At 38.1% G+C, this 12500-nt stretch overlaps 1 protein-coding gene across 2 annotated transcripts in view; it reads left to right on the top strand.

Moving 5' to 3' along the window:
- Positions 1 to 12500, top strand: part of LOC144971578 (uncharacterized) — a 206644-nt gene that overhangs the window by 79100 nt on the left and 115044 nt on the right. For both annotated transcript variants that reach the window (XM_078912624.1, XM_078912630.1), the window contains 2 exons: positions 4732 to 4881; positions 6744 to 6828. In XM_078912624.1, coding sequence (XP_078768750.1) covers positions 4732 to 4881; positions 6744 to 6828 — 235 coding nt within the window. The remainder of the gene's footprint in view (positions 1 to 4731; positions 4882 to 6743; positions 6829 to 12500) is intronic.

The raw sequence follows: 12500 nt of genomic DNA, 5'->3' as shown, positions 1-12500 counted from the left end.
AAATTATCCTCTGTCCAGAACCCATGGGCCTTTTTCTACACGGATTGTCAGACGTCCAATATTTGTCGGATGTATGTTTACGCTCATCTAGCTCCATAGCTCTGTCATGGTCTCAAGTGAGTAAAGAGCTACTCGACTATGCATAAAGATATATGTAGAATGAGGCCCCAGAATTTACTAGTTATTATAAATGAAAAACAATTAACGATTTGTTTACAATGAAATAAAAATAATGATGAAATTTAATTAAAAGAGATAAATAGTGATTGTGGCAGTTACAAATAGAGATGTGAATATATTACGTAACTTATGATAATATGTCAGGTTCGTAAGTTTACGTTTCCAGGCAGTTGACAGGCTTGGATGATATATTCCTCTGATAACAGGCTCGGGCTCGTAAAATTCCACTTCCAGGCAATTGGTAAGGGGTTATTGTATAGTTCTTTGACAGCGGGCTCAGGTTTGATCCTTGAAGATTATACAATCAAAGGTAAAAGCTCCGGCGTCTTGATGGTGGAGATATAATATCCACAAAGTCCCAAAAGATAAAAATCTTCCAGTATATATAAGGAATGGAGCGACTGGCCGTCCGGCATAGATTGTAGAGAGAAGTGAGTGTAGAATGTTAGACCTATCAGCTTTTATAATAAGTGGCTACGTGACAGAATGTTGAACGAAAAGTATTCACTAATTAGAAATTAATTCGAGGGAAGGCTATAAAAGGAAAGACGATCTAATATTAGAAGGTAAAGTTTATCTAATCCTACCGAAATATAACTGGAGTGAGATGAATTCAGTTCTTAATAAAATAAAATTTAATAAGATAATTGGATTCAGTAGTCTGACGTCACGCCGCCCGGCAACGGCGGCCATCTTGGTTCTAAACAAAGAAAATCATTATTTTATATTCTTCGAGCTGGCTAGAACTTTTCATATGTCTTGTGATCAGAATGTGTAAAAGTCAAAACATGATCAAATGTATGGGTTTTTTTCCCTCTGGATATGCTTTTATGCTCGCCGGAGAAATATTTCATACTGCGTCCGCCATTGTTCCGATAGTTTAGAGCCAGTGTTGCTAAGTTACCATGCGTCATTAGGAAGGAAGTGCCGTTACGACTATTGAATCCTATTGTGAACAACCTTTACTGTGACAAGCTCTTTGGATGATATCCATATCAAAACTGTCAAGGATCCTCTTCCTACCACGTCGTTTCACACTGGTGATAATATCTCTGTCGTTTTTCTATAACCATCTTCAAATGGTTGACTGTAAAATTCCGATTCCGTAGCCGTTCTCATTAATGACATATCGATGGATAGAATAAGAGTTCTTTTGGAAGCTTTACGAGAGTGGAACCGATAGAGATTTCGTATTGAATCGTATCGTATCGTATTGTTTAAGAGTTTAATATGTTTTAAAAACCTTTAAAGGCCCCGTGAAACGTTCATGCATAAAACATTTTTTCAGAGTTATATAAACAGCATTCATTGTTTATTTGACAATATTGGCATAAAATCACTATTTCATTTGATTTAAAGCTGGAGATTTCATATCAGTCTTTGATAATGGGAGCGATCTTTATTCATGTTTTCGTCCAACCGAGTCATCAATCACGTGATTTGTTGCTGTCCAAAGATTGGACATTTCTGAACAAATGTAAACACGCTGCTTTGTTTATGAAAGTTGTAAACATACCCATGTGTCAAGCTGAACACAATGACCAATCGTAATGTTAGATAGTTCAAAATATGTGAACACTTTTCAATATGTAGGTCACTTTGAGCATATTTTGCAATGTGACCACTGACCTCGAGCACATGGAAAGTTAATAGAGATCGTGCCCATTGCGACATGATATAGATAAATGATGAATTCAAAATGTAATGCAATCTCCATAAGTGTTAAGTTTAGAAGCGAACTGTTTTTATTCGGAAACTAGTATGACGTGAACTCATAATCACTAGCCGGAACTACGTGTCAGCACGAGATATTTGGGAAAAGCGATGAATTCATCTCATATGTTGTGGTGCGTAACTTGTTTACATAATTTAACAGTGTAAAATCTATAATTTATGACCCCCCCCCCGCCACCCACACATACCGTAGCCATCGTTTACGTATAGATAGTATGCAGATGACGTCACTCAGGCCTTTGTTATTGTTTTTGCCATCCGCGTTTGTGAGTTGTTCTCACTAAACTGTATTAACAAGACTATAAAAGTTCATGGTTACACAGAGTTTGTGTGTTGGTCCGTTATACTTCCGGATGGCAATGTTGTGAACTCCTTGGCCAAGCGCATTCTATCTATAGATAGTATGCAGATGACGTCACTCAGGCCTTTGTTATTGTTTTTGCCATCCGCGTTTGTGAATTGTTCTCACTAAACTGTATTAACCAGACTATAAAAGTTCATGGTTACACAGAGTTTGTGTGTTGGTCCGTTATACTTCCGGATGGCAATGTTGTGAACTCCTTGGCCAAGCGCATTCTATCTATAGATAGTTCGAAGATGACGTCACTCATGTCTTTGTTATGGTTTTTGCCATCCGCGTTTATGAGTACTTCTCACTAAACTGTATTAACCAGACTATAAACCTTCGAGGTTACACACAGTTTGTGTGTTGGCCAGTTTTACTTCCGGATGGCAATGTTGTGAACTTCTTAGCCAAGTGCATACTATCTATAGACTGGCACTGACCAATGGGAGCACTTGTTTCCTTGAGCTCTCCTAACCACAACTCCTTAGACGCTGTACAAAATGACGTCAAACTATAAGACCTAGCGTGTTCTTATGTCACGCTATATTATTATGTTAACGAGGGCTACGCAAACACCGTCGACATCGCTTAGATAATGCCTAACACTGGGACTCACGTCATTTTTTAATTTTTGTGCAGCGTCTAGTGAGTTGTCGTTATAGTGCTCAAAGAAAGAAATGATCCTATTGGTTGAACTATTGAATACAACTCACGATTTGTTTTCTTTTGTGGCCAAAGACTGTCTTTACCCATCCGACAACTGTACTTTTTCCTATCTATTTCATCTTTCAATTACAATCAACTTTTTGTTATGGCCTTCAGAGAGCTCAAGAGCTAAGTCGACAATATTTATAAAATAAAGATGACAGAAATAAGGATTCCAGAATTTTCTAGTTACTTTTAAAAAGAAGAAATGGCGAATTGTTTAAGATGATATGAATAGAAAGATGATATTTAATAAAATGAGTTTTAAAAATAAGCTATTACTAGACATGCTCAAAGCGCGTCACAAGGTGTCCCTTACCAACAGCAACACATAACATGTAGAACCAGACATGACGCTTGTTATGCGATATTACAATCGGACAGAGACAACGCTGTTAACGGCCAGGTACTCATGTTACACCTGAGTACGGTGAGAGAATGTGAGTAAAGAGTCTTTTCCAAGGACTCAATTATGCACCGAGCGAGGCTTGAACCCAGGACCTTCCGATCCGAAAGTCAGTGTCATATCACGAGACCACATAGCCGAGTTTCCTTATAAATGAATGGTGATCAACGTTACAAATGAGGATATGGTGATATTACGTAACGTCTGTGATCTTGCTGAGATGATGACGTTATAGGGACGTGTGAGTTCCACTCCCAGACAGAGAGTATTTGTAATGCTCTTCCGTGAGTTTTATCGCTGCCAACGACGATAGAAGAATCTCCAGCGTCTGTTGATGGCGGAAATCAAAATGGTGAAATCCTCCACAAAGTTCCAAGAGTAAGGTATAAATCTCAAAAATATAGAAAGTATGAGCAGTGGAATAGTATGGCGAAAGTTCTTGAGAGAAGTGAGTTACGAAAATTAAGTCAATCAGCTTTTATAATAAGTGACAAAAGGTTGAAAGAAAAGTATTCACTGACTTGAAATGGATTCAAAGAGAAGGCTATTGAAGGAATGATAATCTAATATTAGAAAGTAAAGTTTTTCTAAGCCTACCGAAATATGACTATAGTGAGATGAACTCCAATCTTATGTTTGTGTTACTAAAATAAAACTTTAATAAAATAGATTTGAATCATTGTTATGTGAGACTTTTATCTGGCATTGTCTTTCAATCTCCCGTCAATGGCTTTAAACGTTATTTGAAACCTGTCATCTGATAAATTCGCCTTTTCCGGTTTTGATTGTCTTATTTATACGCCGATTCTACAGACACAGAACACCAATATCTAAATTCGTACATCCGACAGTACAAAATATTACTGCTCTACTCTCCAAAAACACTTTAAATTTGTTATTTTAATCGATCGATATTTAAAGGAAGTGTTTTCTAGCCAAATTTTTAAATACGTGTTTTATTAGACTTCGATTTAATAAAGTCCCTTGGCGTGATAATTGATCCACGAAGGTAGAGCTTGCCCCAGTTCTTGCAGCGCTTGTCGGGTGTTAACAATTGGTTGCTGCTCTTTGATTATAACGATGGTCCCTTACAAAGTACTTTCCTCCAGATTTCCTTCAGATCCAGTTACCAAATACCTGCTGGGTAGACTGGTAGTTTAGAATGGAATCACAACTCTATGTGGATTTGAACCAAAGTCTTTTGCTAACGAGCCAAATGTCTTTACCAGCTGACATTTGTGGAACTCCAACATTTCTAACCGGAAACAGATGAATGTAAACATCGATATCAAATCTGAGTTCATGAATTTTTTGTACTTAACTCCCCCCCCCCATCCCCCCTTCCCCTTCCATCAAACAGGAAACGTTGCTACTGCTTTGTTAAGGTCTTCTGGGCTTGATGATGACGTCATCACCACCATTTGGGACGTGGCTGATTTTGGACGTGATGGTCGCCTCAACCCAGAGGAGTTGGCCATCGCTGGTCACCTGGTCCGGCACGTGAAAGCAGGTGAGTCAATCTTTTCTATCAATTACTTTTCATCTTTGTATTTTATGCTCTGTTTGTCTATGTAATGTGCATTTATAATTGTGAAATCAGATGTAATCGACAAAATCATTGGACGGCCTGACTGTAACTTTAACAAACGGAGAAGTGCTACAAAATACAGATAAAGGTCTTCAATTCAATTGGGCTGGATTGGAAAAAGGAGAGAAGTAATAATTTAAAACCGAGAGCTTTTATATGGTCCAGAGGACTCCGATAGCTCAGATGGTAGAGCACTCGCTTCACACGTTAAGGGACCGTGATCGATCCTGGTGCAGTCGAGATTGTTTTCTGAGCCCCCCCCCCTGTCCACCCAGCAGTGATAGGGTAGCTGGGTATGTCAGGTCTGGCGGAAAGTACTTTGGGATAGACAAGCGTCCTGTCCAAAGGATAGCAAGCAATTGCTATTGTCAATATCACGCTATGGAAACCGGGATAAACGCCGGCTACATTGGCCTACAATATTGACCCTGAAGGGCACTTTTTTATATAGCTTGAGCGCTTTACAAGAAAGCTGATGACAGATCTGAAATGACTGCCCTCACTGCAATTTCATCTCTCATATTATCTCCTCGACGATCTGTCAGAAGAATGAGATGAAGAGGAGCAGGTTTTACACAAACGACAGCAACACTATAAAGAAGCATAAAACATGAGGCTTGTTAGGGACTAAGTTTATTTTTTCTTTCTTTTCTATATATAATGGACAACGCTGTTATCGGGCATTAATTCTTTTTACTCCTGAGTATGTTGAGATAATATATGACAGTGAAGGGTCTGAACACAGTGAGATGGATTCATAAAGCAGGACCTCCACGTCCCAAGCTGTGTGTCATACCACATGGACTACCACAAAGCCACACAAGAGGAGAGAATGCCAAATTTTGTTGTTCTACAAGAAAGAGGTCAGTGTGGGGATCATGGTATTCTGAAGGTGCCTTGTAGCCGGCGAAGGTGTCTTGTATTCGGAGAAGGTGTCCTGTATCCGGCGAAGGTGTCGTGTATCCGGAGAAGGTGTCCTGTATCCGGCGAAGGTGTCCTGTATCCGGCGAAGGTGTCGTGTATCCGAAGAAGGTATCCTGTATCCGGCGAAGGTGTCCTGTATCCGGCAAAGGTGTCGTGTATCCGGAGGTGTATTGTATCGTCGAAGGTGTCGTGTATCCGGAGAAGGTGTCCTGTATCCGGCGAAGGTGTCCTGTATCCGGCGAAGGTGTCCTGTATCCGGCGAAGGTGTCCTGTATCCGGCGAAGGTGTCCTGTATTCGGAGGTGTCCTGTATCCGGAGAAGGTGTCCTGTATCCGGAGAAGGTGTCCTGTATCCGGCGAAGGTGCCGTGTATCCGGCATACAACATGGTCCATTTATTCTTTCTTACTCTGAATAAACACATATTTAAAATTGTAGCCAGAACAGTCATCCTCCGAATAGCGATCTATGAAATCCCTCCCATCTTGGCAAAACGCTGGGAAGTCTCCGGTTTGAGAATTTATGCCAAGTTTAGGGTAATTTCAATCGATTAATACTTGAAGGACGAGTTTTCTGGCCAAAATTATAAATATTTTTTTTCAGAGCATCGCAGAAAAGACGATGCCAAATTTTGTTTTTCTGCTAGAATCAGGTCAAGGTTGGATAATTATATTCCGAAGGTTTCTTGTTATCCGGCCTGTACCATTGGCCATTTATTGTCAGCAGTTATTTATTATTTACATGGCATGGGAAGGGAGCGGGTTGGGGGGGGGGTGTATTAGATGTATTATGCATGATCACATGTAATTCAAGTTCAAAGGTCATATGATGGTAACAACTGAATTAATCCTGTATGTCGTAGGTGGTTCCCTGAGCGGCCCTGTCAACATCTTCCAGTACGCCCCTCAACACGTGTCCCCCATATCATTACTGGCCAGGAAAAGGCGGTAAGTGGATCACGTGTCATGTAACGTTTGTGTAGAGTATTCTTCCTTCTTTCCATCTTATCTTATCTGTCTCCCGTCTCTCACTTTTCTCTCCAGCATTTTCTTCCCATGAGTTTAATAATATTCACATAGCTCTCTATCGGAATAAATAATAATAATAAATAAATAATAATAATAAATAATAATAAAATAATAATAATAATAATAAATAATAATAATATAATATAATAATAATAATAATAATATAATAATAATAATAAAAAATATAATAATAATAATAATAATAATAATAATAATAATAATAATAATAATAATAATAAAATAATAATAATAATAATAATAATAATAAAAATAAATTAGAGAGAGAGAGAGAGAGAGAGAGAGAGAGAGAGAGAGAGAGAGAGAGAGAGATAGAAAAAGGGAGAGAGATACAGAGAGAGAGAGAGAGAGAGAGAGAGAGAGAGAGTAGGTAGAGATGAAGGAGAAGGAAGAGGAAGGGGAAAAAAGAAGGGAGTTTCCGTCTAAAGTGGGATAAAATTCGTATTGTCATTTTATGTATGGCGGTGTGGTCAGAACGTGTACGATGTATTGAGAGGCAGGGAGTGGATTGATTCAGGCGTTTGGGATTACATATAATATAGTGATGCTTTAGTCACACTCGTACTGGAACACGCGTGCACAGCGCGGGATCCTTTTCAGCAAAGCCACCTCTATAAAATCGGACAAGTTCAAAATGCAGCTTCAAGATTTGTCACCGAAAATTACTTGCGAGAACCAGGATGCGTTACTGAGGCCTTTTACTTGTTGCAGTGGAAAACACTGGAGAGTGGGCGGAAAGAAAAACGCTTGCAACTTCTCTTACAGAGTAGTAAATTCCAACAAAACAGCAGTAAATCTACCACAATATTTAAAAACCAACACTGTACATTCACAAGAAATTATCTTAGCAGTAAGTTCACAATTCCAACACACAGAACCAAAACATATAAAATCAGTTTCTTCCCAAGAATCATCAAAGAACGGAACACTCTCCCACCAGGAATCCTAGATATTACCAACAACAACAAATCTCGTCAACCATTAAACATTGATCTTTCAATCCAATAACACAAAAATGGAGAAATTCTATGTAAAATCTGCAGTGATGGGCATTTCGCCTTTTGTACATAAAGACGTTGAAATATAATTGGTTTATCTAAATCAGACTGATCGATTTGATGTATTTACAGAATTAGATTTACCACTGCTCGATTTGATGTATTTACAGAATTAGATTTACCACTGCTCGATTTGATGTATTTACATCAGAATTAGATTTACCACTGCTCGATTTGATGTATTTACAGAATTAGATTTACCACTGCTCGATTTGATGTATTTACATCAGAATTAGATTTACCACTGCTCGATTTGATGTATTTACATCAGAATTAGATTTACCACTGCTCGATTTGATGTATTTACAGAATTAGATATGCCACTGCTCGATTTGATGTATTTACAGAAATAGATTTACCACTGATCGATTTGATGTATTTACTGAATTAGATTTACCACTGCTCGATTTGATGTATTTACAGAATTAGATTTACCACTGCTCGATTTGATGTATTTACATCAGAATTAGATTTACCACTGCTCGATTTGATGTATTTACATCAGAATTAGATTTACCACCGCTCGATTCGATGTATTTACAGAATTAGATTTACCACTGCTCGATTTGATGTATTTACAGAATTAGATTTACCACTGCTCCATTTGATGTATTTACAGAATTAGATTTACCACTGCTCGATTTGATGTATTTACATCAGAATTAGATTTACCATATATTTTATTGGTAGAAAATATAGAAGGGATAAATGACAGCCGCTGAGGGAATATTTCTTGTACGTGTATCACCGTGGCCTTCGTAAAGTTATGGCCTGACACTGACCAAAAAATGACGTCAAAATGCCGGTCCTTTTGGACTTCAGTGTCAGGCTATAACATAACGATGGCTACGGTATTACCCCAATAAGTACCTGTCCTATTCATATCTGAGTTCAATCTTGTGATTTTACCGAGTTCTCTTTACTTCTCTTCATTCATTCACAACAACCAAACTCATTGACAAGAGCTGTAACTCTTTCTGTCGTTGTCTGGAAAAAAATCACGTTTATAAATATGTCTGCCAAAAATCTCAATTCTAGATCGATTTCAATGACTCTCATCTTGGTAAAAACTCTCAAACCTGGGACTTCACGAAATATGAGAGTTTTGGTCCAAATGGGGTCGATCGATATTTGAGGGACGAGTACTCTGGCCAAAATTGTCAATACTTTTTTCTCCAGAGTACAACAAAGTAGCTATATTGTTCCCCTTTTGTCCTTTCAACACCCACAGGTCTACATCCATTAATGAGTCCCCCCCCCCCCCCAATCACTCACAAAAACGCTTTATTCAGTTTGGCCTGGATATGTCTATATGTCTACCCGACTTACAATATTCCTGTGTCTGTTGTCTACATGCGAGTTTCAACATTTCAATGCTAAATTATCGTAATTAAATGTACAGTCCAACCTGACACATTATCATGTCGATTTCTTTGACCAAACGATGAATTTATTTTGTGAAAAGTAAATAAAAAAGAAAAAGATTTGTGAATCTGGGGATTCTAAACCTGTTCTACAAAGTTGATTTAAACAGATTTCATAGTAGATTTTCCATTCTTTCATCTCCTTTTATTTACTAAACGAGTTGGTTTTATCGTGCCCAATAACACAACGAGCTTGCGAGTATTGGTTAATACACCCAAAGAAATGAAAAAATACGTTTATTCCACCCCTCCAAGTAAGATTAATAGATATTTTGTAACCAAATGGTATAGTATTAGTACTTCTATTCACCATAATTTGTATCTTTCTCCATCTGCTTGAATGTCAATTTGACCCTAAACTAAAAACGTTGATTTGTATTCATGCGCACCAAAAGATTATTTATAATGACCAATCAGCTGTCGTTTACACCTAATTTCACACCAATAAAATGTGCGAAAATATTCTGCAATCGTTGAATGAATTATTTATTGAACGTGTTCATAATTCAACGATGACGTATTTACTACGAAATGATAGGGTTTTCCAATGGGAGGGCTGGAATAAACACCAAATTCAACAGATTTATTGGTAGATAGACCACAGCACGTACCAGGACATTTTTGGGCTCAAACATTTTCCCCTGTGACACAAGATAACAATGTAGATTTGATGGATGGCGGATGGAAAGAAAACGTTGAAAGTATCAGATCTGGTCATTTTATTCATTGCCAAAACTGTTAGAGGAAAAAGTCCAACATATTTAAAATTTTGGCTAGAAGACTCGTTAATCTTGTCAAAAATTCTCAAACCTGGGACTTCGTGATGTCTTCCATTAAAGTCCCAGGTTTGATAGTTTTTGACAAGATGAGGGTCACTTCAATCGACCGCTATTTGAAGGACGAATTTTCAGGCCAAAATTTTTAATACACGTTTGTTTGTTTGTTTGCTGTTGTTTTTGGTTTTTTTTTAGGTTTTATTTTTTTTTTTCAAAAATATTTTTAGATCATGACTGATTTTCCAATGCCTTATCTCATCTCATCTCATGTAGTTCCATATCTGAAGCAGACGTCGGAGGTCATCTTCCGCCAAGCTGATCTATCTCTTGCCAATTCTATTAAAGCAGCGCCACCTTTCTCAGCTTCATCTGTCCAAGTTCTTATCCCTTTCAAATAAGTTATTCTTTGTCTTCCTCTTATTCTTTTTCCATTCATCTTCCCAGTCAAGGCGAGTACTTCCAAACCAGGTGGCGGATAATGTGTCCTAAAAATTCCATTTGGCGTTTGATGATTTTTGTTATCAGTGATCTTTTTCTGTTTGCCATTTCTAAAATTTCTTCATTTCTTTTCCTTTCCACCCATGACACCCTCATCATTCTTCTGTAAAACCACATTTCCGCTGCCTCCAGTCTTTTAACCATGGTCTTGTTTATGGTCCAGCTCTCACAACCATATAGCAGCACAGACAGTACATAGCAATCCAGGACTTTGATTTTTGTTTTCATGCTAATATTCCTGTTTTTCATAATTGTATGCAGCTGGTTGAATGCATTCTTCGCCATACCTATTCTTTTCTTTATTTCACAATCTGATTTTCCATTGGATGTTACATTGAAGCCTAAATATTTGAAACATTCAACTTGTTGTATTGTTTGCCCTCTGCTTGTTATTACACAGGCTGGTGGGTTATTATTTTTAGATACCGTCACACATTCTGTTTTAGATATATTCAGTTCCAGTCCCATATTTTCACTACTCCTGACTACAACATCCAGTAATTCTTGTAGTTCATGTTCAGATTCTGCCAGTAGAACCGTATCATCTGCATACCTCAGATTTGTTACATTCTTTCCTCCAATACACACCCCCTTCTTATGTTCGATATCTCTTAATATCATTTCACTATAGAGGTTGAATAAATCTTGAGACAAAACACACCCCTGCCTAACTCCTTTTCTAATAGGTGTAAAACTGCTTAGCTCGTTGTCAACACGCATTGCTGCTTCTTGTAATGCCTTATAATGCAAGGCAAATCCCTTCAGGTGACCGGTCGGTGCTATACAAGTTGATCTGTTTGTGCAGGGCAACCTGGATGGGTGTCCAGGGGTATTTTATGGCCCAGGGACCTTTAATAGGCCATTTAGTGGACAATGACTACGACCCAGGCTGTCTACGCTTGTCTCAGATCTATCACCATTTGATATCAACAGTCACACAACCTTTTCCTACACACCCCCCCAACCACCTCTTGTTTTGTGTGGCTATGTGATTTAGTGGTATGATACTCGCTTTCGGATCGGAAGGTCCTGGGTTCGAGCCTCACTCGGTGCATAGTTGAGTCCTTATTCACATTCTCCCGCCGTACTCAGGCGTAAAATGAGTACCTGGTCGTCATCAGTGTTGTATGTCGGAAAAAATTGTAATATCGCCTAACATGCTTCATGTCTCGTTCTACGTATTACCTGTTGCTGTTGGCTAAAGACTTATTGTAAAGCGCGTTGTGCACGTTTAGTGGATATTTCGCTATATAAAATCTCAAGTACTTGTCTTAAATAACGTACTTGTCTTTAATAACCTTTGGTCTTTTTCATTCTCTCCCTTTACGATTCCATGGCTGTCCTCTTGTTTAAATTCCCTGTGTCTTCCCCAAAGACGTCCATGTAAATATTACAATCAGAATCGCATCTAAAATATATTTAACATTTTTATTTAGCGCAATAAACGTGCTCAAAACGCTTCACAATAGGTCTTTAGCCAACAGAAAAACTGTACATGTAGGACTAAGATGCCTGTTAGGCGATATGACAATTTTCCCCCGGCAGAGACAATGCTGTTAAAGGCCAGGTGTTCCTTTTATACCTGAGTACAGTGAGAGAATGTGAGTATAGAGGTCTTTTCCAAGTATTTAACTATGCACCGTTCAGAGTGGGACTCGAACGTCTAGACCTTTCAGTCCAAAGGAGAGTGTCATACCACATGACCACCACATAGCCGCACATAATGAAATTTGATGTTTGATATTTTATCTTTCTGTTTTGTTTTTTTTTGTTTTTTTTTTTAATGTAATTTATAAGACTAAGTGTATGTTTTTTTT

Source organism: Berghia stephanieae, chromosome 1 (assembly GCF_034508935.2).
Source record: "Berghia stephanieae isolate SIO BIC M18660-M18661 chromosome 1, UCSD_Bste_1.3, whole genome shotgun sequence".
Classification (NCBI taxonomy): domain Eukaryota; kingdom Metazoa; phylum Mollusca; class Gastropoda; order Nudibranchia; family Aeolidiidae; genus Berghia; species Berghia stephanieae.
Note: the sequence above shows the minus strand (reverse complement) of the source record. Positions and strands in the feature narration are given on the sequence as shown.